This window comes from Eptesicus fuscus, chromosome 10, assembly GCF_027574615.1.
Source record: "Eptesicus fuscus isolate TK198812 chromosome 10, DD_ASM_mEF_20220401, whole genome shotgun sequence".
NCBI lineage: Eukaryota > Metazoa > Chordata > Mammalia > Chiroptera > Vespertilionidae > Eptesicus > Eptesicus fuscus.
The window spans coordinates 39,244,511-39,272,152 of NC_072482.1; the positions used below are offsets into that span (position 1 = coordinate 39,244,511).

At 40.5% G+C, this 27,642-nt stretch overlaps 1 protein-coding gene across 1 annotated transcript in view; it reads left to right on the forward strand.

The window, feature by feature from the left end:
- Positions 1-15,312, forward strand: part of TTK (TTK protein kinase) — a 37,669-nt gene extending 22,357 nt beyond the window's left edge. Inside the window, exons 14-22 of the mRNA XM_028159933.2 lie at positions 1,180-1,272; positions 5,248-5,405; positions 5,535-5,686; positions 6,723-6,847; positions 8,199-8,279; positions 11,506-11,682; positions 12,438-12,522; positions 13,026-13,117; positions 14,948-15,312. Of these exons, the coding sequence (XP_028015734.2) occupies positions 1,180-1,272; positions 5,248-5,405; positions 5,535-5,686; positions 6,723-6,847; positions 8,199-8,279; positions 11,506-11,682; positions 12,438-12,522; positions 13,026-13,117; positions 14,948-15,034 (1,050 nt within the window). The 3' untranslated portion in view covers positions 15,035-15,312. The remainder of the gene's footprint in view (positions 1-1,179; positions 1,273-5,247; positions 5,406-5,534; positions 5,687-6,722; positions 6,848-8,198; positions 8,280-11,505; positions 11,683-12,437; positions 12,523-13,025; positions 13,118-14,947) is intronic.
- Positions 15,313-27,642: the final 12,330 nt, after the last annotated feature.

Genomic DNA, 27,642 nt, shown 5'->3' on the forward strand with positions numbered 1-27,642 from the left:
TCATAACTCACCAGTGTCTTTCAACACTAGAGGATAAAGGAATTAGAATCCTTATCCTATATAATAAAAGGCTAATATGCAAATCGACCAAACGGAACAGCCGGTCACTATGACGTGCACTGACCACCAGGGGCAGGCGCTCAATGCAGGAGCTGCCCCCTAGTGGTCAGTGTGCTCCCACAGAGGGAGTGCTGCTCAGCCAGAAGCCCTGAGCTGGGCTCACGGCTGGCAAGCGCAGCAGGGAGCGGGCCTAAGCCATCAGTCGGATATCCCCCAGGGCTCCCAGAGGGTGCAGGCCGGGATGAGGGACACGCCTCTCTCCCCCCCCCACAAGTGCATGAATTTCGTGCACTGGGCCTCTAGTATTTTATATTAATGTAGAAGGAGGTTATATGAGAGAGATTCTACCATTTGTGATCTAAAGCAGGACTTATCAAATTGAGATTTATTTAGACCTTGTTTCAACTTGGTTAATCAGCTAATCAAGTGCTCTGTGTCTTCAGCTTCCTTGTCAGCTCAGAATAAGTCCTCTCATACCACTCCATCTGTTCAAAGCATTTATAGGCCCCCAGAGAGCTCTGGCATAAGGGAAGGGAAGAAGGGCCAATTGTAGAGTAGATCAGTTGAAAGTTTGCTGAGGAAGGTGCTGAAGTTAAAATTAAATAACTTGAACATTCTTCAGCAAAAAGGGGGCATTACTGAGATTTGCATTTGTCAGATTGACTCAGGAACTCACCTTAGCACACTGCTTCTTTACAATGTAATGCCAAATGGGAAAATTTGTGCTTTTATATGTATACGTATGCATGTAAGTAAAGATGTTTGTGTAAGAAAAAAAGAATAGAATAGGTAAGAAAGATGAAAAGTGATAGCTTATGAGTTCATGTGTTGAACATTAAGTGGTTCTCCACTCCCCGTTACCCCCTTTAAATCTTCTACTTACGTTAAGAAGTAAAGGCAAGTTAGGGTGGTAGACCTTGGAAGTTGGTATATTAATTTAGTAAGTTTATTTCTTTGACTAAAGTATGTAAATTCCCTCTTTAAAATAATCGGTACTAATAACTAATTACTTAAGAGTTAAGATCATTTCAAAATTAGAAGCATTTCACTACATTAAATGCAAGCTAGTTTCTCAGGCATATTCTTTGAATCTTCACATCTTTACGTATTTTAATTTAGATTTCAGCATCTTCTTCAACAAGCGATTGTATTTCAGTTAAAGGAAGAATGTATTCCATTTTGAAGCAGATAGGAAGTGGAGGTTCAAGTAAGGTAAGTGTCTACCCCCAGAATTTGAAAACATTTCATTGCAAAGATATATGTATCTTAAATATTTAAGAAATGAATAAAAATATTTTAAATTTTCCTTTCTTTGACTTTTTACGTTTTTGATCTCTCTGTTTCTTCACTTCTGGGGGCCCATATTACCCTTGAGCCAAAAAATTCTTCTCATCCCTGGCTCCCATTTCCTCCTCCCAACACATGACGTGTCTCTTTAGACCCATCTCTTAATTCCAATAACCTGCTCGTCCCTCCAGTGTTCTTCGCTAACTAACATTAACATTGACTGAGGGGTGGCAAACAACAGCTACGTGTTATCTCGAAAGAATATTTTTAGAAGTCAGTCAATACCCTGATATAAATGACTAATATGCGTAGGATGGTCCAGCAAGGTTTTTGACTAATAGATCCTGCTTTGTTTTGAGTTTTTCATTTTAGAAACAGAGTTTAGTTAACTAATGAATTTCTGGAATTGATAGATCGTTTCCTAAATTTATCTTAGTTCTGAATTTATATGATCCTAATTATCTGGATGGAGGGTATCTCAAAAGAGTTGTCTTTAACTTAATTTCTCTTTCTGTTCTCTTAAATTCACATAAGTCAGATTTTTACTTTTATTACTCCACCAAAATAATTATCAAAATTACCATTGAGCTCCATATTCATGCCAAATCTAATTCTTAGCTCTGATTTGGGGTTATTTGGAATAGTTGTTTTTTCTTTTTTCATTGAAACTTTTTTTATTCTTTCACGTGGCCTCTCAGTTTTCTTCCTCTCCAACTGGCTGTTCCTTTTCTGTCTTCCTCATGTCCCTGATCTCAGTGATGCAATGCCCCAGGGCTCACTCCCTTAGTGTTCTCATTCAGTCTCATGGTTTTAAATACTAGGTATATGCTGACAATTCCAAAATTTATATTTCCAACTCAGATTTCTCCCTTAAATTCTAGACTTGTATATTCAGTGACTGCTCAGCACCCCTTCGTGGGATATTTGAACATTAATATGCCCCAGAGATAATTCTTGCTTCACAGTCTTTCCTTTTCAGTAAATGGCAACTCCATTCTTCCAAGTGCTAGACCAAAAACGTGGAATCATCATTGGCTCTACTTACTCTCAAGCATACATCCAGCCAATCAGCAAATCTTGTTGGTTCTATCTCAAAGCATTCCCAGAATCTGTTTCTCACTACCTGCACTATTATCCCTTTGGTCTAAGCAACTTTAATCTTTTCACCTGGATTATTATAGTGGCCTCGAACTGGTCTCACTGATTCAGCCCTTGCTCTCCTGGTATAGTTTAACAAAAGTAAATTTTCCTCCAGATATCTCACGTCTTTGCTCAAGTGTCTTCTCACTCAGGCCTTCCTTGGTCACATCCTTTAAAACAGCAACTCCCACTTCCAATCGCTGGTGAGCTCCAACCCCCTTTCCTGCTTTATTTTCCTCTGTAGCTCATCTTCTAGCATGTTCTGTGATTTACTTGGTTTGTTATTTGTGTGTCCTCACTTGAATGTGGCTTCCATCAACATAGGGATGTTTGATTTATGCAGTGCCTAGAACATAATAGGACGGAAGTATTTGTTGAGTGAATGAACTGTCCCTTCTCAGCTGTTTTGCTAGTGTAAGTTGTTAAAGATGATATATGAAGCAAAGCCTGGGTTTAACTTAACTTTTTCTGTAATTTTCTAAAATGACTAATAATAATTAGATGTGGTTAAGACTGTCTGTGTACCTTACCATAAGTAGCAATTGTTCAGGAATATTTGTTTCTCTTCTGTATGCATTGTCTTTGTTCTTTCCCTTGCCTCAAATTTCAGGCATGGGAGTAAGGGATAATGGATTTTTATCAATATACTAGTATTTGAATTACCTGATTTAGTTGCTTTAATAGAAATTTTTTGGTTAATATTTATTACTTATTAAGCTATATTTTAAGAGTGTCAAGGTGAAGTATGTATTTAGTGGTATGTTTTTAGAAGACATAGAATAATCTTAATAGTGTTTAAACAGTTTTTCCTTGGAGTTTAATGAAGATGTAAGTTTTGGTAAGTCAAGGACCAAGTGATAAGCCATGACTGGCCCATATTTTCTTAGTGCAATTAAATATTGTTATTTACTTATATTGAGTTGGCAAAATCAACATGCCTCAGGAAAAAAGACATGCTTTATGAAACTAATACTGTTTATGCTATTTTTATTCTAGAGTTTAGACAGTGACCAACTTATTAAGAGCATTTAGAAAAGTTATGGAGCTAATAAGAATGGTCAAGACACTGACCTTTCTAGTTCTTTCATTAACTTTCCTTAAAACTGACAAGTTATAACTCAGACACTATGAAATGGAAATAAGGGCTATCTAATCCAGCTCATCAGTTATGGCAAGAGTTTTGCCAGAGCAGGGAAAATAGAGGGAGTAAAAGCACATACATGCAAAAAATTGTTTTAAAAGTTTTCATTTGCTCAAAATTTTTGAGATCTTACTATGCAGTTTTAATATCCTGCAAATCTTTTTTCTGATATACTTGATAACTTTAATGTTTTAAAATGTCCATTTTATTCTGTCCCAATTATCTTTAATGGTGGTTGCTAACATTTGCTAAATTCCAAACACATCATCTCAGTCATCCTTCGAACCCTGTGTGGTAGGAACTACTAAAAACATATTCATTGTGTTAAAACAGAATAGTAGATGCCCAGCTGGCGTGGCTCAGTGGGTGAGCATCGACTTATGAACCAGGAGATCACGATTCGATTCCCGGTCAGGGCACATACCCGGGTTGTGGGCTCGATCCTCAAAGTGGGGCGTGCAAGAGGCAACCCATCAATGTTTCTCAAAATCAATAAAAATATTTTAAAAAACCACAAAGAAAACCCAGAATAGTAGATAACTCAATTTTCTGAGATTTGTAAGGGTGTTCACGTTATACAAAATGGCTTTATGCTATTTTAAAATTCCTTTTATCTTTTTTCTTGCTATTTTCTGTTGCCTCTGGCCCTATCACTGTTTATGCCCTCTCCCTATGAACTGCTGTGTGTGCAAGTAAACCCAGTAATACTTTGTAAGTAACTGAGCTGTACCGGACAGCCACTTCCTTGCCAGTGTCTACTGGAAAATCAAGGTTAAATGACTTTTAAATAGTGATGTTTATTTATTGTGTCAAAAGGGGCAAATTAATATAATTTTTTCTTGCTTACACTGGCACTTCGTATTTGAGTTATTGAGTTTTTTGAGTTATTGAGACATTCCTGTTGCATGTCTGCTGCAGGTTAGACACATGAGTAGTGTTTGTACTTTTTGAAATGTATTACCTGCCTTATCAATATTGCTTAGAAATTGACTGTCATAGCGGGAGCACCTAGACCTCAGAAATCCTGACAACATGTTTACAGGATTTTGTTTCTGTAAACTTGATGAAAATTAGACCTAATTTACTTTTAACAACTGAATATACTGATAGCTAACAATTAGTTCCATAAGTAGCAATTGTTCAATAATAATAGTTTCTTTTTCTCTATGTATTTCCTTTGTTTTCATATTTTTAGATATTCTCTACCTCATGAATGAAATTGTCAATTCCAGGCATAATGGAAAAAACAACATATGTGAAATGACTTGACTCTTTATTATAACCCTTAGTCTTCCTAAACATTTCTGAATATCTTCTTTCTTAGGTTGTTCCCCTAGTTTAAGGCATTCAACAGAGTGTTATGACATATGAAATTTAAATTACTTTTCTTATATGTTGTTCTAGAAACTGTTTAGGGTTTATGCCTTTGACTTACTGAATGCCCGTTGTTATAAGTAGTTGAGAATGAACTATTACTCTCCTAACATGTTTTTTGTGTTTTTCTTCTATACTTAGAATTAGGCCAAATACTTAATTATTCATATCAGTATTCCTTAACCTGTCTAATAAGTTTAGGATTGTGCTAGTACATTCTAAATTTTCCCCTTTGTTCTATTTAGGTATTTCAGGTGTTGAGTGAAAAGAAACAGATACATGCTATAAAGTATGTTAACTTAGAAGATGCAGATCATCAAACAGTTGAAAGTTACCGGAATGAAATCGCTTATTTGAATAAATTACAACAACACAGTGATAAGATTATTCGACTTTATGATTAGTAAGAATATTTTTTATTTAAAAAGAAAACTTTTTTTTGCTATACTTCTTGAGATCAGTACCTAGTAGATCTTAATAGTATAACCTAAGCATTTATTGTTTTGTTGTTTTTATTTGTTTTTAATGACAGTGAAATCACGGATCAGTACATCTACATGGTAATGGAGTGTGGAAATATTGATCTTAATAGTTGGCTTAAAAAGAAAAAATGCATTGATCCATGGGAACGCAAGAGTTACTGGAAAAATATGTTGGAGGCAGTTAACACAATTCATCAACATGGTATTTTAAAATCTTTTACTATGTAAAGTTAAAATATCCATTAATAATGTCTTCTATACTCCTTTAATTTTAAATTATTGTTATTGGCAGCTTTAGACTAGATAAACTGAAGATTTTGGAAGTTTATTTAAAGATGAAGGAACAAAACCATTTCTCTAAAACACTGTCAACCAAATAATATAGGACATGAACTCAAGTCCCACATCCGTAATGCATCAATAAATACTAAATGTATCTTTATCAGTATCAACATAGTCATAACCCTAGGTCTCCAAATACTTGGATTGTAGCAGATCTGCGACTTTGGGTTCAGGCATCCTAAAAATCTGAGATGTTTCTTTCACTCATTCTAGTCATTTAGTGTTGTGTGCCTTGTGTGGAAGTTAGTTTGTTGTTGTTTTGGTTTTTAACTCTTAGCCCTTCCTTCTGGTTGGTTTTTACTTTACTTGGACTTGGTTCTTGTTAGGGCTTCTCTGCCTTTACTGTATCCTTTAAAGAACAATAACAACTGTTAACCCAGATAATTATAATTTGTCTCTTCGAGTCTTCCTTTCTGTAAGTTAAAGATAATTCACCAGTGATCAAGATCAAGCTGTAGGGATGGAGGCATCAGTAGCATTAGGGTCTCACGATCTGGCAGCGTAATTTGCAATGCTTCCCAGTGGGCGGTGAATTACAGTGGTTAAGCATAAACTCTGAAGCAGACTACCTGGGCTCAACTCATGGCACTGTCACTTAGGCTCTGTGACATCAAACAAATCACTTAAACTCTTTTGCCTTAGTTTCCTCACCTAAAAATAGGGTTAATAATAATAGTTAACCTCAGCATGGATGTATTAAATGATTCCATACAAGCAATAAACTAATAATAGTGCCTGGCACATAGCAGGTGCTTTATGTTGGTAAAATATATTAAAAATGAATATTTATTTTGATTGAGTAAGTAAAGGAATCAACACAGCCAGTAGATTTGAATTTTTTATACTTAGTATGTTTTACATTGTCTAATATTACAAAAGGATTTTTTATTTTGAAGGCATTGTTCACAGTGATCTGAAACCTGCTAACTTTCTGATAGTTGATGGAATGCTAAAGCTAATTGATTTTGGGATTGCAAACCAAATGCAACCAGATACAACAAGTATTGTTAAAGACTCTCAGGTAAGACTTAATAAATGGTTGGTTATCACCCAGTAGAGTCCAATTCCTTTTCACTTGTGAAGTATTTGCTAATGGGGATTTTATTTTTACCTACCTCATTCTTCAAAGGATTTGAAACCTTTTTATAAGAATAGACACTATTACTATAAAAACAAATCAAAGCCATGACTAATACAATTTTATATAGAAAGTCAAAATCTGGTAGAAGTATATCCATCAATTTTGGGTGGTTTTTCTACAGTCAATCTAGAAAGGCAGTAATACCTGTCTTGGAAATCATCTTGGTCATGATCTAAAATTCACCTGGAACTTGGTCTCGGAATTTCCTGGTAGCAACCAAAGAAGGATTGCAGTTACATGTTTTTTATTGTCCATGAAGTAAAATAATTTTATTTAAGCTTTTCTTATCACTTTCACTTGAAAAAGAAGAGAATTCTTAAGGGGGCCTTTATTTTGGAAACACCACAGTAAGTATTGTTCTCAAATACATTTTTATAATAGGATATGCAATAGCAAACTTAAAAAAAGTGTCATAAAAACTAAAGTGAAGAATAACTAAAAACAATCCTGCTTGGAGCCAAGACGCTGTGCTCTATGTAGTGTACAGATTTCTGATGTGGATCTGCTTTAATTCTGGAAGTAAAACTAGACTTTTATAGTTTAGTAGGAAGAGTAGATGAGCAGCGTGCCCTTCAAACATTTTATGGAACAATCATTTCTCATTATATTAAAATTATGACCGAATATTTAGTTGTAAATTGCTTTGAAGATATCTTCTATGCCAATGCCCTAAAAATACAGTATTCCATGTTTGAAAGCAGAATCGTTTATTTTAGAATAAAATGAATGCTGTGTAAGGTTGGCATAATCCAACTGTGAAAAATCTTACATGATTTAGATACCCATCCAATCTCAGTTTGGACATGGGCCCAGGGAGTACTTGGAGAAAAGCTACATTGTTAGTGGTTGGTTTATTTTAAAAAATACAAAAAAACACAAAACATAAACATTCTCAGTCTATTTCAGCACAGAAATGTGTGATTGATCAATTCCATCTAAGTTTATGGCCGTTAATATAATTTTAGCTTGGACAGGATTATGGTAGTTGCCCCCCATAATCATAGAAAAAGCTCAGCATTCTGAAAGGAGTCAATCTGCTGATTATGAACCCCATTTATTTTGCTGGAGTTGAGAAGAAATTTATGTCTTATTGTTGTTGGTTGTTTAAGCTTTTCAGATATTACTGATAGCTAATTACCTGTTTCTAAGAATTTGGCATTCATGTTTTTAAAAATCGAAAACAGAATGTAGTATTATCATTGATTTGTGTTTTCTATGATTTGGCAAATAGGTTGGTACAGTTAATTATATGCCCCCAGAAGCCATCAAAGATATGTCTTCCTCAAGAGAGAATGGGAAATCCAAATCAAAGGTACAATAAACATTATCTGTCATTTGTCTAACATTAATAGGTAATGGTCTGTTCTCTGAATAAACTTAACAGATAACTGAAAGTTATTTCTTTAAGTTCTAAAACTTTTTAGGCCATTGCAGAGACCTTGCCTTCTTAAGTAGATTGTTATGGTATTTAATTTCACCCTTCTTTTTTGATTTGAGATTGTTCTTTAATATTGTGCTTTTAATATGGTGATGCCACATATTGTGCTCCTACAAGAAATGCACCTAGGGTATTTTTAAGTTTTAAAATTAAAGAAAAAAATAAAGACTAAATCAGCACTGGTTTGGACACCTTGAATAACATTGAATTGATAACCTTTGAAATCTTTTTGTTTCCTCTTTGATTCTTACACTTTATTTCTTAACCAGTTATTTATTTGTGAATTCTACATTTTCAAATACAACTCTAGTATTTAATTTTCCCTGGCCTGCCACTGCCTACTTTCCCGCTTACCTTATTTGACCGCCTCAGTGAGCTTTGTGCTAGCTCGTTAGTGCCCTTTGTTGGCCCATTTGGCCGGCCACGATGCCTCTGCTGCCAAGCCAATCTGTTCTCTGTGACAGCGTAACAACTGGATGGAAGCACACATTGTTGTCCAGGGATTTGTGTTCAAGTCATAGATCTGCCTCTTCATTAACTGTCTTTGCGACTCAATTTGCCTTGTTTCTTCATCTGTAACTTACGCTTACAAACAGTACCTGTTTTAAAAATAATTGAGAATTAAATGAGAAAGAATATAAAACACTTAGTACATTATCCAGTTCAAAATAATTGGTGAATAAATGTGCTTTTATTTACTAAACTGTATTTTCCTTCCCCCAAAAAATTGTGGCTTCTAAATATCTTTAAAGAAACAGGTCTTGATTTCATTTATTAATACTATTCTCATGTACTCTCTAATTTCTACTTTTATCTTTATTTGTATCCCTTTAGGTTTATTTTTTTTTCTAGCTTCTGGATTTAAATAATTGCTCATTTAATCTTAATATTCTTGCTTATAATTAAAATATTAAAACTGAATTTCACTGTGTTTTACTTTTGCTTCTATTTATAGGTTTTACTCTGGTGTTTCTTGTTTTCATTAATTCCTAAAATTTGTAATTTTAGTTTTAAAATTATTTTATTCTTTTTTACTTTAGAATAAAATTTATTTTGAATTACATTCAAAATTCAGAATTTTTCAGTTGTCAACCCAGTGCTTTAATATACACTGAGTGGCCAGATTATTATGATCTCTGAACGAATAATGATCTGGCCACTCAGTGTATATCCTATATAATAAAAGGCTAATATGAAAATTGTCCCCTCGACCAGGAGGTCGACCAGCAGGCAGGCCGGCCAACCGCCCATGTCCCCTCCCCCTGGTCAGGCTGGCCCACCCATGCATGAATTCATGCACCTGGCCTCTAATATATATACTGAGTGGCCAGATTATTACGCGTTCAGAGATCATAATAATCTGGCCACTCAGTGTATATTGTTAAATCTCAGTTCAGTTGAATCACTTGCTGTTTTCCAATGGCCTTAGTGATTCTGTAAAGAAGATACATTTTATCTGAACATGTGAGTTTATTCCTGCTATTGAAGAGCTCAAAACTCCTCCCAATCTAGCTCTGTCTCACATTGCTTTCCAGTGAACATCTGTTGGCTATATGGAGGCTTCTGTTTTGAGATCTCAGGTATATTGATTACTTGCCACTGTTATGCAGGACTTGTGGCTGTTGGTGGTTAGTCTCCATTCACTTATATTCTGGCTTTCCTGGGTATAGTTTTTCACCTGGTTTTGTTATAAATAGTTTCTATGTTTATGGTTTTGCTGTTACTCTGTCCACCTTATCTGGGGATTTGGAGAGACTGAAAAACTATGCTGCCACTGCCATTTTTTCCATTATCTGATATCCTTTTTAATCTATAATTAAATTAGAAATTGGCTTAATTTCCAGGTGGTTAGAGGAAAAGGAGGTTATTTTTTAATTAATACTCAGTTTTCTGAATGTTTATTCAGATAATGTGGTCTGTTTTATCTGTCATCTTCTGAAAAATATATTAAAATCTCTACCTCTCCCAAAAATAATTTTATAGTTTCTGCTTAATTTGGTTCTATTAAATGTGGTTTCACTGCATAGAAGTTCATAACTATCATATCTTTTTAGTTGATTGTGCCTTTTATGACTATAGAAAGTGTTTCTTCTGTTAAAGACACTTTGCCATGTTCTCTTGTTCTAATATTAACATTGCTGTTTGCTTTCTTCTGTTTTTGTTTTTCACCTGTTTTTGCGTTTGGTTATATACGTCAATTTTTTCGACATTTTCCCTTTAATCTTTCTGTGTCATTTGGTTTAGATCAATCTTTTTGTGGAGAGCATTTGGTTATATTTTGTTTTAATATATATTTGAGTATATATCTTTAAAAGGGGAATTTATCCATTCTCATTTATTATACCCATTGCTATGTTATTTATATTTTTATTAAATGTTATAATATTACATTATTTCTAATGAGATATTTAATATAAAGAACATTTAATAAGTAATATTTATACTTATTCATATTTCATAGTTGTATTGTTTACTGCCCAACAGGGTACTTTTATTATTTCTATATTAGAAGTGAGAAGAAACAGAGATGCATAGAATTACCAGCTAGTGATTCAAGCCCAGCTCAGTGTGGCCCTATAGTTTGTCTTGAGTTTAAGATAGCTCAACTTAAATAACCTTTTAAAAATCTATACATATTATAAATTTACATAAAAATGTATTATAAATAATTTATTACAACTCAATAACTTTGGGGAAAACAAGTAAATTTAAATTTTGCAGTTAAATTTTTTAGTTTTGTATTTTCATAAACTGACAAGATTGTAGTATTTTGTTTTAGTTGAAATATTTTAATTATGAGTTTGTTGAAAGATTTAAAGTGAAGCTCATCTCTTGGTAAAATAACCAATTATAATTAAAACTAGAAAAACCTGTTTTGTCATGTAAACAAAATATAGTACTTAAACTTTAATTTAGGTTTAGTTATGATTTTGAGTATTAGAATACATATGTGTGAGTATAATATACTCAATTTATACTGTCATCTAACATCTAATTATTTATTATCCTGTCAGCAACATTACATTTGATTTTATATTAAAACAATGGCAACTTATTTCTGTTGTTTTCTTTGGTTTTGTTTGTTTGTTTCTTTACTTAGATAAGCCCCAAAAGTGATGTTTGGTCTTTGGGATGCATTTTGTATTATATGACTTATGGGAAAACACCATTTCAGCATATAATTAACCAGATTTCTAAATTACATGCCATAATTGACCCTAATCATGAAATCGAATTTCCTGATATTCCAGAGAAAGATCTTCAAGATGTGTTAAAGGTAACATTAATAGTATATGGATATAGAAGAACAATATATTATATATAGTTAACCTTAAACAACCTGGAGGTTAGGAGTACCCATCCCCCTAGTTGAAAATTGCATATAAGTTTTGACTTCCCAAAAACGTAACAAGTAATAGCTTACTGTTGACCAGCAGCTTTAATGATAACATAAAGAGTTGGTTAACATGTTTTGTATGTTATATGTATTATATGCTGTATTCTTAAAGTAAGCTAGAGGAAAGAAAATGTTATTAATAAAATCAAGGAATAAAATACATTTATAGTTTTTATTGAAAAAGTGGAGCACACAGTTGAAACCCATGCTGTTCAATGGTCAACTGGACTTAATTGTTTACTAAAATTATTGGAATTATTAAGTGACTTAGCTATAACTGGTCCATTGAAAGAAATTGCTGACTGAATTTTTTTTTTTCCATTTTTTTATTAAGGTATTATATGTGTACATATCTTACCATTGCCCCCCCCCACCCCCACCCCACTCCCATACATGCCCTCACCCCCCAGTGTTTTGCGCCCATTGGAAGGCATGTTATGTTCATTTTGAGGGTGTTAGTTTTAAAATGAATACTTGGGGATTTTGCAAAATATGATGTGAAATAATCTCATTTCTGAGTAGGCTTTCTAGAAAGCAACCTCTGCAATACGATTCAATCTGAAAAAAATACTTTATCAATATTATGTAAGAGAACTTGCTTTGTTTAAAAAAGTAATAATAATCTATTTTTATAGTGTTGTTTAATAAGGGACCCTAAAAAGAGGATATCCATTGCTGAGCTTCTGGCGCATCCATATGTTCATATTCAAACTCATCCAGGTACTTCTTTAAAAAATCAATGTATTTCCTGATTCTTTTTTTTATTTTCTTTCTAATCCTCACTCAAGGATATGTTTTTATTGATTTTAGACAGAGGAAGGGAGAGGGAGGGAGAGAGAGAGGAAAAAACATCAATATGAGAGAGAAACATCGATCAGTTACCTCCTCATGCCCCAAATGGGGTTTGAACCCATAGGCTGGGTATGTGCCCTGACCAGGAATCAAACCCACAATCTTTCTGTGTACTGAATCACACTCCAACCAACTGAGCCAGACTGGCCAGGGCAAGAAAGCTTCTTTTTTTAAGCTAAATACTAAAGTAAATGAAATCGCCTTTCTTTACTTGCTGGCATATATTTTTACTTATCCTATGTAAGGGGCTATGATCAGTGATAAATTACAAGAATACCAGTTATTATACTATTTAACAAAATGTGTGTTTATATATGAAGTTATATTTTTCTTATTGGTACCAATGTATTATCAATTATATGTTTTTACAGGTAGCCATAAGAAAGCCTCTGAAGAAATGAAACATGTTCTGGGCCAACTTGTTGGTCTGAATTCTCCTAATTCCATTTTGAAAGCTGCTAAAGTAAATATTTCTATTTTCTATCTACATTAATGTTAATTGTTGTATATAGTTTAGTGCGTTAAACACTTAAATGGGTAATTCAAATAAGTTAATCTAATCATTAGATCAACTATGAAATAGTATCCTATCTAATAAAGCGGGAATATGCTAATTGACCGTCACACCCTCACAAAGATGGCAGCGCCCACAGCCAATAAGGAGGGAATATGCTAATAGACTGCCACGCCCTGGAAGATGGCGGCACCCAGTTCCCGCAGCCCCACTGGGGCAGCAGGTGCGCGGCACAGCCGGGCCTGCCCCCAGGCAGGTTCAGCTGCTCCGCACGCCTGCCTCCGCCATCTCTCAGTCCCCTCAGCCCCCTAGCCACCCAGGGCCAGCCCGAGGCGCAGGCAAGCCTTAGATGTCGGCTGCCCAGCCGCCTAGGGCCAGCCTGAGGCGCAGGCAAGCCTCAGATGGCGGCTGCCCAGCCGCCTAGGGCCAGCCCGAGGTGCAGGCAAGCCTCAGATGGCGGCTGCCCAGCCGCCTAGGGCCAGCCTGAGGCGCAGGCAAGCCTCTGATGGTGGCTGCCCAGCCGCCCAGGGACGTCCGAGGCTCAGGTAACCAGGGCCGGCCGAGGCTTGCGCTGCTGGCAGTGGCTGCAGCAGAGGTGTGATGGGGGTGTAACCTTCCCCTGATCGCCGGGTCGCCTCCTGCACTGGGCCTCTAGTTATATATATTTAGATACTTAATATGTGCTTTTAGCATGTATAGATTTATTTGGTTTACATTTTTATTGTGTAGATAGCATAACTGAAAGTGGGTTGTCATATAAAGTACATTCAAATGATTGCTGTCAAGTCTTAACTGGAATAAATTTAATGAGGAATTTGTCTTAAACCAACACACTTCTTAACAGCTTTTGAATTCATTTCCTCTACCCAATGTTTTTCTTAAATAATCTCAGAATAATCACAGTATCTGTCACATATAATGACTTATGTGAAGATATATGTAGCAGTCAGTACATTTCTCAAAAATATGTCTCAAACCTTTCAGTTTCCCAAGGCCTGTTTATATCTATACCATCATTTTTTTATCTCACTGCCATCAAACACCTGATCATTTCTAGAACCTTATGTGTACTTATTGACCAACTTGTTTAGTTACCAAGCAATTACTAATTACATATTTCAATTATAACATTATTATACAATTATGGGAGCTTTTTGCTCTCGGGTATGGTAAAGCCAATCAAAGATGTTAAGAAGTTGGACACATTACTGGAGGAATTAACTATTTACTTACTACCTTGCATTTGTATGATATAAGGTAAATTTTTTCTTAAATTTTCTCAAGTGCTGATGGCTTAATCAGTGGCTTTAGGAATTAAAATTAGACGAAGTTTGTTTTGTAATTTTGCTCTATATTTCATATCTCCATATTAAATTTCTACCATTGTGTTGTTTAAAGCCTTCTATAAATGAAATTGAGGTGGATTAGTTACCTTTATCAAAAAGGTTATGTGTTCCTTGATGGTAAAGATACCATCTTCATAAATTAGATGTTGGCTTAGCCTTAAACCCTTTTTAAAAATAATAGATTTTAATATAGCTAATTATACTTAAGATAATTTATATGATCTTTTTATGTCTTCTGTTCATTAGTTTAAATATCATTGGAAAGCATATTTCCTGTTGGGTGTATTTTACAGTATAGGAATTTATCTAAGAATGTCTTTATTTGAGAAAAAGTAAGAAATTTATTACATATTAAAAATATGTAGTTATCTCTATTAATCTGATAATATGTTGACTTTTAAGTTATAAAACAAATTTGTGTTTTTAATTTCAGACTTTGTATGAGCACTATAGTAGTGATCAAAGTCATGATTCCTCTTCGTCATCCAAGACTTTTGAAAAAAAGGGGGAAAAGAAATGATTTGCAGCTACTCAGAAACTGTCAAATATCACCTGTACAATACATTGGACTGTCATATTTTTGATTCTGTGTAAATCTGCTCTTGAAGACAGCTTCACTCTGAAATGTTATTGGCAGAAAAATTCAGTGGATTTTCAAAAGAAAACTAAAGATAATAACCACTAATGGCACTATATATTTAATTATAGAATTGTTTTCTCTGTTATGCTTTTCTATAAATCTAACCTAATTGATATCATTTCACACTTGGAAGAATGGTTGGACAACTGAAATATATTCTGAAGAACTATGTAAATAAAGCTTTGTAGTATAAAATGACACTAAAATATTAAAGTTGTCAAATTATTTTCTTCAAGCAAATATATTGGTCTGGTACAAAATTCTTAATAAAAATTGGATTAAGGGAGACAGAGGGGTAGAATTTAGTAAATTCTGTTGGATTTTGTACATAAATAATTATGTCATCTACATACAAGAGTTTTATTTCTTCTTTCCCAGACTCCAGCCATAGTAACAAGCAAGCCTAAAAGATATCTAAAACTTTAAACAACCAAATTCTATTTCTCACTAATGTCTGTGGGGAGGGAGACGTACAGCTGCTCTGGGTTGCCCTCACTCTTGAATCCGGGCTACCTGGTACCCCACTATCTGGTTGTCCTGGCAGACAGAAGCGGGGGAGCATGATAAATTATACAGTCACTTAAAATTACTGTTTGAGAGGAACACTCTACTTCTCACAATTCATTGGTTAAATAAGGTACATGGTTTTTATGTAATACTAGAGGCCCGGTGCACGAAATTCGTGCACTGGGGGGGTGGGGGGGGTGCCCCTCAGCCCAATCTGCACCCTCTTCAATCTGGGACCCCTCAGGGGATGTCCAACTTCCAGCAGTAGGACATCCCTCTCACAATCCGGAACCGCTGGCTCCTAACCACTCATCTGCCTGCCTGCCTGATTGTCCCTACCCCCACTGTCTGCCTGCCTGCTTGCCCCTACCTTGATCTCCTGCCAGCCTGATTGCCCCTACCTTGCCCTCCCCTATCAGCCTGATCACCCCAAACTGCCTGTGCCTTGGCCCCCCGTCTGGCCTCCCTCTGGAGGCACCACCCCCATAACCCCAATGCTGCTGCCACTGCAGCTGTTTATGGCTGCCTGAGCCTTGGCCTTTGTAGCCACTGCGGCTTTGTCTGGAAAGATGTCCGGAAGACAACCACTCTAATTAGCATATTACCCTTTTATTAGTATAGATTTGGGGACCATTACAACCACGCAGAACTTGAAGAAAACACATGGCCCTGGTCAGTTTGGCTTAATGGAGAGAGCATCGGCCTGTGGACTGAAGAGTCCAGGTTTGATTCTGATCAGGGGCACTGGGTTTCGGGCTCAATCCCCAGTAGGGGGCCTGTGGGCGGCAGCTGATCAGTGATTCTTTTTTTTTTTTTTTTAATATATTTTATTGATTTTTCACAGAGAGGAAGGGAGAGGGATAGAGAGCTAGAAACATTGATGAGAGAGAAACATCGACCAGCTGCTTCCTGCACACCCCCCACCGGGATATGTGCCAGCAACCAATGTACATGCCCTTAACCGGAATCGAACCTGGGACCTTCCAGTCCGCAGACCGACGCTCTATCCACTGAGCCAAACCGGTTTCGGCTGATCAGTGATTCTTATCATTGATGTTTCTATCTCTCTCTCTCCCTCTCCCTTTCTGAAATTTTAAAAATATATATTTTTTAAAGAAAACACATGATCTTCACTTTGGGCTTTGTCATCTTACAATATCCTTTGTGCAGTGTTTTAACTTCCCTCAACTTTCCTTTACCCACCTTTAAAGTGCAATCTATTTTGGGGAAGATGATCAGGAAAGTGATTCCAATGGGTAGAAGTTTTTTTTGGAGGGGATGGGTCATGAAGATATTTAAAAATTGAGCATGGTGATGGTTGTACCACTCTGAATTTACTTTAAAAAACCGGTTCATTGTACACTTTAGGTGACATGTACAGTATATGGGTTATATCTCAACAAAGCTGTTCTTTTATTTCTTTTTAAATAAAGACCAGTCTTATAATCAGTTGCAGATGTTTTCAGAGGCCCCTCAAGATTTGCTCACCATGTCCCAAATCACGGCTGTGATTCCCAGTTGCCTCCAGTCCTGGTGGATCTGGATGGTGTGGTTTGCAAAAGAGAAGGTGGCAAGAGGCTTATGGAATTTCGACAACCCCATTCCCCCGGTCTCCTCATAGGGCACCAGGGCCATTCCCACTGTGCCAGCTCTGCTCCCTTTAACCTGTTGGGCAAAAGAATCCTGCGTGCTCTGGCCAGAAAGTGCATTCTTTCTTAGGTGGCCCGGATGCTTTTTTTAAGGTCGTTTTATGGATTCAAAAGAATAAACAGAGATGTGGAAAGCTTTTGTCAAAAGCCTTTTACATGGTTCTTCCAGTCTCATGGGAAATGAGATGTGGCTCTGAATTCATCCCAAAGTGTGTGTTTGGGCAAAAGCACCCAGAACGGCACAACTCCTGCAGAATGCCCCACACACTTTGCTGTCAGGACTCAGGGGGGCTTGAGGGTGAGCGAGGCGGCGGTGCCAGCACAGGACCTGGGAGAAGGTAGCGCTTTCTACACTGCCCAGGCCACGTGGACTACAGCAGTACCCGCCCAGGTGGGCAGGGTGTTTCTGCTGTTTTGTTTTTGGTCTGGCCTCCACCCCGTCAGCCACGGACCTGTGCCTGCACTGAGACTGAATGGTTTGATGGCCCTACTTTTTGGTGGACAGTGGATGCACTCCCAGAGACTGGCAGTTAGACTCTGGCGGCTTCTGAGTCCCTTGCGGGGAGAGCCCGGCCCTAGGTCAAGAACAGACTCAGGCGTCCTCGGCCAGGAGGCCTCCTTGGGCTAGGGGCCGCCACAGTTTGAAGACTGGCCATGACCCCAATCCTGGTAGGGGTCTCCTCTGGGGTGCTGGCAGGCCTGGGCTAGGGCTGCGGGCGGTTTAGAGGCTGGTCACGCCCCCGATCCTGGTGGGGGTCTCCTCTGGGGTGCTGGCAGGCCTGGGTTAGGGTCACTGGCGGTTTGGAGGCCGGTCACGCCCCCGATCCTGGTGGGGGTCTTCTCTGGGGTGCTGGCAGGCCTGGGCTCTGGCGCCGCAAAGGGAGAGGTTCCTGAACCTGCTTCCCACACACCTAGGCTAGGATACATCTTGTAGGAGGCGGCTTCAATGCCGGGGGTCGGTGACCAGGTCCTCCAGAGCCTCGCTTTCTGGGCTGCAGTCCCACGTCTCCCAGTGCCCCAGCCTCGGATGCGCCCACGCAGTTGCCCCCACCACCAGCCACCTCAGCGCAGGCCACAGCAGCTAAAGCCAGCCCCTTGGAAGCCAGGCCACCACACCCACCACCGCTAGTAGCTCTCTGCTGCTCGCTCTCTGTGCCCTGTCCACTGGGGTGGGGGAGTGCTCCCAGCCCAGCGGCCCTCCCTCCCTCCGCAGCCTGGCTTGGGAAGCTGGCCTCATGCTGGGGCTACTATGCCAGCATGCCCACTCGGCTACTATGGGTGCGACACGGGCCCCACGGAGGCCAACCTGGAGAACGTGGACCCCAGCTCTGCATCCGGCTGCTGCAGATGGCCTCGGTGGTCAACTACCACCTGCTCCTTCCACTGGCCCCATTGATCCCTCTCAGCACCAGCCATTTAGGCGAGGGTGGCGATCGCCAGGGACCCCGCCCCGGGAGCAGCTGGCTGGGCCCGGCCACGCCCCCCGGGTCCCTGATCTGGCCCCGGACCCCAGGGAGGCTTCTGGCTGTGCCCGGCATCGCCCCCCCGTCGCAATCGCTCCCCAGGGCCCCCGGGAGGCTTCTGGCTGTGCCCGGCCACGCGCCCCCGGGTCGCGATCGCTCCCCAGGGCCCCCCGGGAGGCTGCTGGCCGTGCCCGGCCACGCCCCCCCGGGTCGCGATCGCTCCCCAGGGCCCCCGGGAGGCTGCTGGCCGTGCCCGGCCACGCCCCCCCGGGTCGCCATCGCTCCCCAGGGCCCCCGGGAGGCTGCTGGCCGTGCCCGGCCACGCCCCCCCGGGTCGCGATCGCTCCCCAGGGCCCCCGGGAGGCTGCTGGCCGTGCCCGGCCACGCCCCCCCCGGGTCGCGATCGCTCCCCAGGACCCCCGGAGGCTGCTGGCCGTGCCCGGCCACGCCACCCCGGGTCGCGATCGCTCCCCAGGACCCCCCGGAGGCTGCTGGCCGTGCCCGGCCACGCCACCCCGGGTCGCGATCGCTCCCCAGGGCCCCCCGGAGGCTGCTGGCCGTGCCCGGCCACGCCCCCCCCCGTCGCGATCGCTCCCCAGGACCCCCCGGAGGCTGCTGGCCGTGCTCGGCCACGCCCCCCCGGGTCGCGATCGCTCCCCAGGACCCCCGGAGGCTGCTGGCCGTGCCCGGCCACGCCCCCCCGGGTCGCGATCGCTCCCCAGGGGCCCCCGGGAGGCTGCTGGCCGTGCCCGGCCACGCCCCCCCGTCGCGATCGCTCCCCAGAACCCCCGGAACTAAGAGGATTTGGCGCTGCCATCTTGGTTTTCTCAACGGCCAGATAGGCCACCCGGAGTCCCGCCCCCAGCCTCTCGCAGGCCCAATCATGGGCATAGCGGAGGTGCGGTCAATTTGCATGTTTCTCTATTATAATGTAATATTCTTGTGTCTAGAGAGGAGAGCTCAAAGTATAAGGTGAACAGCACTAATTAAAATTTGTAAGAAGATACAGCTTTCTTAACATTGCTTCAATCAAGGGTTCTAATCCTATAGTTCAGGCCCCCAGGACTACTGAGTAGAGAGAATTAAAGTACATATGCTTTTTTTTTTTTTTCCTTGCCATGCCATTTTAGTGGTTTTTGATGCTACTTTCCTAAAATAGTTAAAACCTTGGGATGCTCTCAATGGTTATTCTCCCTTCCTGTTTCTTTTCTTCCTTTTGGCTCAACTTTTCCACTTTTACCTCTACAAAGAACCTGTATTGTATTGAAGAGGAAACTGTATTAGTGATTACATTAATTAGTTGCTTAATAAAGTCATACATAATGTTTTTTGTGTTACAATGTTTGTAGAGGCATATATATACATATATATACACACACACACATGTATATACCAGTGTATGGAATTACTTTGCACGCTATATTATTAGAAATATGTTAAATTAGCATATTTGACAGAATTAGGTCAGAAAGGTCCCAGTAGGCACGGGTGAGGTAAGGAGGAGGAGATGGTAGATGGTTATTTACATTCTCACTGCAAGAATGAAGTGAGACGGGAACACAGTTGGCATTCAGTTATGTGGAACAGAGGATCCAGCTCAAACTCTGTTACAGAGTCTCCACTTAGTCTAAGGATATAATATCCTTTTTAAAAAAAGTATATAATTGTTCAAGGAGCAATGGTGGACTAGATGGCTCTACCCTGGAGAAGAATCTCAGAAGCACTTTGCTCCTGCTCAATGCCTTCCAACCGAGTCCCATCTGATGTGGAGTAAATGCTCAGGTCCCTGCCGGATGGGCCTTTCCTGCTGAATGCCGCCATCTCTGGAACACGTTAGGCACACTCTGCCTTATGGCCTTGGGCTTACCATTCCCGCTTCTAGAATCCTTTTTCCGAACACTGCAGTCCTTAGGCTTGTTTCCTCATCTTGTGTTTGTTCATATGGCATTTTCCTAATGAGGCCTTCCTTCGCATATTTAAAATCATATTCCCACTGCTCCCTGTCCTCCATACTCTTCTTTGGCTTATTTTTATAGGATTTACCCTTATAACAGTCTCTATACTACCAGTTGCCAGAATGGAAACCTTTTTATGGGTTTTGTTCACTATTCCCAGTGCCTAATATAAAGTCTAGTTTATAGTTAGCACTTGAATACATGAATAAAAAGTGCTTATTTTTTTGCTGGAAAGAAAGCATTATAAAGTATTTCTTACAGAGAAACAATATTAGCCATATTAACAAACTGTGCTAGCCCTGCAGACTGATGTAACCCATAGAGTGCTAGACAAAATGAGATGTCTGTTATGGGTATTGCCGTTTTAAGTGGCCTAGCTTACAGCACTGGGATTTTAGGAATGAAGGCTGTTCACAGAGGCGGACCTTTTCCAGACATGCTCTTGACTGACAGGGAGGGTTACATATAGAATGAGGGATTTGCCTTTGTACAGAGGCATAACATGATACAATGGTCCTAGAAGTATTTCTGTGTTCAAGTAAAGGAAGTAAATGGAAGTCCTTGCCCTCCAGGTGCTTATTTCTGTTTCCTCTCTTCCTGTGTTATGAGGGGGAAGTTTTATATTCTTGGCTCTAGCCCAGATGTCCTGGCATTGACTTTCTAGTTCTTGCTGATACCATGCATGCTAGAGCAAATACATGGAAGTGTTGACAAGACAGGAGGGACAAGCATTGCTTCTGTGCATGCCCACAGCTTTGGGAGGCCAGTGAGGGTGGGATGCAAGGAGTGCTGTCTTCCCCACTCTGTTGCTGTCTCTGCTGGCTCCTTTCTCTGGCAGGGATTTCCCAAGGGCTGACTGTTACAACCAGATATTCTCCCCACCCCAGGCTGGAGGCTCCCCCATCCACACTCTCGGGCTGGCCCAAATTCTCCAGAGGGCTGGGAGGGGCCCTCTGGTGGTAAGGGGGAGAAGTACTGAGGGTGCTGCCTATCCCAGAAGCTTGGCAGCTGCAGGCCTAGTGAGTCAAGGTTCACTGCCTCCAGCTGTGAGTAGAGTGCCAGGGACAAAACTGGTTCCAGTTTTTTTAAGCAGGAATTTCTGGTTTGGGTGTCTGTACAAATGACTGATTTGAAAAAGCTACGGGGCTCAGCCAGGGACAGGCTTACTAAATGGGTCAGGTCAGGTTGGAAGACATTGTGCATCACTACTTACCCAATCTACCTGGTGAGTGCTTAGAGCACGTTCCTCGAACTGTTGCAAATCTCTGCATTCATTTGTCCTCACCAGCTTGTTCTTACTGCTTAACTTTCTAGGACTAGGGGCAATGTGGAACAAAGCAAGAATGATTCAACTCAGGCAGCAACTCATAAGGATGAAGACTGAGATTTTCACCTTCCTATAATTAAGATGGCTCTACATGCGACATTCTCCTTTTTTTTTTTTCCCCCTTCTTGCCTCACCATAGACCTTCTGGATTGGAAAACAGGGGAGGGTCCTGAGGACCCATAGATTGAATAAATGTTTAAACATGACTCTTTTATTGCGTTTTTTTCTTTTTCAATTATAATTTACTTTCAATATTCTTTTGTATTAGTTTCATATAACCAAATGCTCTCCACAATAATCATAGTGGTTAGAGTCTAACCGTTAGACAATCATATACTTTACAAAGTGTTCTCCTAATATTTCTAGTACCCACCTGGCACCATACATAGTTATCACAGTATTATTGACTATATTCCCTATGCTGTACTTTATATCCCAAAACTATTCTGCAACTATCAATTTGTAATTCTTAATCCCTTCACCTCTTTCACTCAGTCCCTCAAACCCCCTCCCCTCTGGCAACCACCAGTTTGCTCTCTGAGTCTGAGTCCCTTTCAATCTGTTTGTTTATTTTGTTCATTGATTAAAAGAAACAAACAGGAAAGGAAGAGCCTTTGTTAGACACACGCTGTGAGCACATAAGTACTTGCTGAATGCCTGAGTCTATAGAGGAAATTGGGGAGAAACAATCAAGGAAGGTGAATGGGGATCAGACCAGGGTAGAGCCATCTAGTCCAGGCAGGATCGAGCCGAAACTGGCTCTCTGACATCCCCCAAGGGTCCAGGATTGCAAGAGGGCGCAGGCCAGGCTGAGGAACCCCACCAGTGTATGATTGGGGCTGGGGAGGGACACAGGAGGTTGGCCAGCTGGTTAGAGACTGCGGGAGGGCTCCAGTGCATGTCTGGCCCATCTAGCTCAGACCCGATCAGCTGGACCACAGAAGAAAGCTAACCTACTGGTTGGAGCATCTGCCCCCTGGTGGTCAGTGCACGTCATAGCGTCTGGTTGAGTGGCCTTAGCATATCATTAGCATATTACACCTTGATTGGTTGAAAGACCGACTGGTTGACCAGACACTTAGCATATTAGGCTTTTATTATATAGGATGTTTATTTATGAAAATACGATTTTATTGATTTTTTTTTCTTTTATAAAGAGAGGGAGGGAGAAGGAAAGAGAGAGAGAAACATTGATCGATTGCCTCCTGCACACACCCCAACCAGGGATGGAGTCCAACCTGGGCATGTGCCCTGACCGGGAATTGAACCGTCAACCTTTCAGGCATTGGACGATGCTCAACCAACTGAGCCACACTGGTCAGGACTGAACAGCCTGATTTAAATAACACCCTGCTTCTCTTTGGAGGAGTGTGCCACCCCAGTGCCAGCTGGTGAGTAGGACTCCAAGTGGGAAAGTGGACATGTGAGTAAAAATAAAAGAGAGATAATGATTAAAAACAAACAAAAGTTCCTTTTATGGTGTCTCGCTCTGTGAGCTGAGTGATTTTGACATTTGTGAACCACCAGAAGCCAAGAATTTCTTTCCCCCTGAACCATACATTCCAAGAATCCCCAAGAAGGTGATCATTTTTAGAATATCATTCAGGCCAATCTGTATCACTTTCTAGATGAAAAAACTGATTCCAGAAAGTAAACAACTTGACCAATAATGTATTGCATTTTATTTTCAGAGTGGAGACTAGGATGTAGGCCTTCTGACTCAATCATCCTAGGCCTCTTTTTAAAAATAATTGTATTGCACTGACCAGTTTGGCTCAGTGGATAGAGCATTGGCCTGTGGACTGAAGAGTCCCAGGTTTGATTCCGGTCAAGGGCATGTACCTTGGTTGCGGGCACATCCCCAGTAGGGGGTGTGCAGGAGGCAGCTGATCGATGTTTCTCTCATATCGATGTTTCTAGCTTTCTATCCCTCTCCCTTCCTCTCTGTAAAAGATCAATAAAATATATTTTAAAAAATAATTGTATCGATTTTTAAGTCACTAAGTCTCATTTTTCCTAGACAAGAATAATACCTAACTTGATCCAAAATTTTCAGAAGTGAGATCTAATCCTTAAAAAATGTTAATAACTGAGATAACTGAAATAATGATGTAAAAGCGACTGGCCTTTCATGCCTGTCTATTCTTTTAGTCTTTGAATTATAATTCAGATCCTCACCTGAAAGTTCATCAATTTCCATTGTTGCATAATTAAGTGTATTGACTTTGGAGTTATTCAGATCTGAATTTGAATCTTGGCTCTGCCATGCACTATGTGATTTTGTTCATATTGTTTAATCTCTCTAAGCCTTGGTTTCTCTACCTACAAAACGGGAATAATAATACCTTGCATGATTGTTCTGAAGAGTTAACATACTGGTGTTTGAAAGTGTTTAGCACAATGCCAGACATTTAGTAAGTCCTTAGTGAATATGTTATTTTTATTATTGATTTGCAAGAAAACTTTAGTCTGATCTGCCCCCTCTCCTAAAGATGCAGCAACGGAAAGAGAGTGGTATTTGAGCCAACTACTGGAGTTTGAATCTTGGACCCGGCACTTAACTACTTGTGTGGTCTTGGAAATGTTATTTAACTGTTCCATGCTTCAGTTCTTGCTCCCATATTATATATGAAGATGCTCTACCTGATTTGCAGGGTCATTGTGGGGAATGAATGAGTTGTTTATACATGAAAAGTGTTTGGTACAGTGCATGGCACAGCATAAATACTCAATAAATATTAGCTTAACATATTAATATAAATATTTCTGTACCTATTGGCCTTGAGATTTTTCTGATTTTGAAGAGAAGGTCCTTTTCTCTGGCTAAGGCTGAACTTTCCTTTTTGTCTATTTCTGTGTATTTTTATTGGCCTATACCTCCAAGTCTATCATTTCTTCTCTTCCTTTCTTCTTAAGGTTGGAAGAGCCCTTTGCCCAATAATCAGAAATTAACCAATTATGCATGAAAGAAATGATCAATAGTAAAGGAACAACAAGAATGCTGGCAATATGTTAGATGTTTAGAGCAAGTCTGGGAAAAAAAACTAGAGGAAATTTTAGGAGATATTAAAAAATAATGATCTAGACAAAATAGAAACTATGCTAAAATTCCTTGAAATTAGCCCAATTTTCCTGGTATAAAAAAGAAATAATAATATAGCCAATAATATATCTTTCTGTTTGCCAAAGATAAGTTCTTTTATTTGGTCCTTTCTACCTTCTGTATATTCAACAATTACTTCTAAAATTCTCAATTTGGTGTATTTACCTACTGATCCCATCCTGTTCGCGTTAGTACTCTCTCTGTGTCAAGTTTCTGGAGCGTTTCCACCTCCCTATCTTTGTGTGCACTGTAGCCACTTTAACTGCTTGCTCTGCTCACAGCCCTTCCCCAGTTCCGCCTGATGGCAGGGTTCTGGTTTTACAAAGGTGTTCACACCTCCTCCAAGGAACCCAGAAAAGAGGGGCTGCATTCCCAGCTCTGGGCGTCAATCCTGACTGGCCAAAACCCAATTGGTGTTCTCATTATCTGCCAGTGATTGGGTTAGGCCCGGGCACACATCTTAATTCTGGCAAATGAAACATGAAGGGAGCTCTGGTGGGGACCTCTAGGAAATGTATCGTTGTTCTTAAAAATAAATTCATGGGGAAAAGCAATGCCTATTCTTCTGGGTATAGTCATGTCTGCATTTAATGTCATGAACTGCAGCAGCTTTCCTGCAACCATGAGGTAAACTAGGATTAGGAGGGCAGACAGTAGAGACGATATAACCATGGGTCCTTGGTGATGCTCTAGAGCAGTGGTTCTCAACCTTTCTAATGCCACGACCCTTTAATATAGTTCCTCATGTTGTGGTGACCCCCAACCATAAAATTATTTTCGTTGCTACTTCATAACTAATTTTGCTACTGTTAATGAATTGTAATGTAAGTATCTGTGTTTTCCAATGGTCTTAGGCTCTACAGCAGCGACCCACAGGTTGAGAACCACTAGCAGGGTCACCTAAGACCATTGGAACTGTATTAAAGGGTCGCGGCATTAGAAAGGTTGAGAACCATTGCTCTAGAGCATGAGGTTAATTCTGAAGCTATCTTACCTTGGGAATTCTTGTTGTATGAGATCATGAGATTTCCTCAATACAGGGCTGGGCAAAAGTAGATTTATAGTTGTAATACAAATAAATAATATAGTAATCCTAATATATAAAAAGCCAGGGGCCGTCATGACCAAAACAACTGGACCAATGACCGAACAACAGGCTGCATGTGGCAACCAGGCCTGCAGGGGGGTTAGTGAGGGATGACCAAATGACTGAACAGCAGGCTGTGTGGGGCGACCAGGCTGGCAGGGGAGGCAGTTGGGACTGACCAGGCTGGCGGGGGGGGGGGCAGTTGGGGGCGACCAGGCTGGCGGGGGATGCAGTTGGAGGCGACCAGGCTGGCGGGGGAGGGGGGCAGTTGGGATCAACCAGGCCAGCAGAGGGGGGCAGTTGGGGGCAACCAGGCCGGGGGGGGGGGCAGTTGGGGGCGACCAGGCTGGCAGAGGAGGGAAGTTGGGGGCGACCAGGCCGGCAGGGTTGGCAGTTAGGGGCGATCAGGCCAGCAGGCAGAGGCGGTTAGGGGTGATCAGGCTGGCAGGGGGGGCAGTTAGGGGTTATCAGGCTGGCAGGCAGGTGAGCAGTTAGGAGCCAGTAGTCCCAGATTGTGAGAGGGATGTCCAACTGCCAGTTTAGGCCGGATCCCGGCAGTGATTGGGTTAGGCCTGGGCACACATCTTAATTCTGGCAAATGAAACATGAAGGGAACTCTGCTGGGGACCTCTAGGAAATGTATTATTGTTCTTAAAAATAAATTCATGGTAAAAATCAGTGCCTATTCTTCTGGGTATGGTCATGTCTGCATTTAATGTCATGAACTGCAGCAGCTTTCCTGCAACCATGAGGATCGGGGATCAGGCCTAAACTGGCAGTCGGACATGCCTCGAGGGGTCCCAGATTGGAGAGGGTGCAGGCTAGGCTGAGGGGACCCCCCCCCCCCTGACATGCACAAATTTCATGGACTGGGCCTCTAGTTAGTAAATAATAATACAAGAATAAACTCTGTGTTTCACGTGCTCAAAACTGAAAACCTACTTTTGCCCACTCCTGTATTTAAGCCAAGCTGAGTTGTATGTCATCTCATGTCTTATATGTAGTTGGAAGCATCCTAAATAATATAAAATCCCTCATTCTGCTTAGAGAAAGACATCTTTCTAGATCTCATACCTTCAAGTTCTACTACCTCTGCGAAGCTGGCCAGAAAGTCCCAACTTAGAAGAACTACTTTATTCACTTAGTTTTGGTCTCTCTCTCTCTCTCTCTCTCTCTCTCTCTCTCTCTCTCTCTCTCTCTCTCTCTCTCTCTCACTGTAAGACATTCCCAATTTATTGCACATCATCTGGAAAACACATATCACTGATATTCTCATTGTACAAGTGAGTAAACGGAAGCCTAGAAATGTTCTAAGATTCACCCAAAGTTTTACTGCTCTTTGATGCACTTTTATGAACACAAGTGAGCTTCTCACCCCAGAATGTGTGATTTCAATT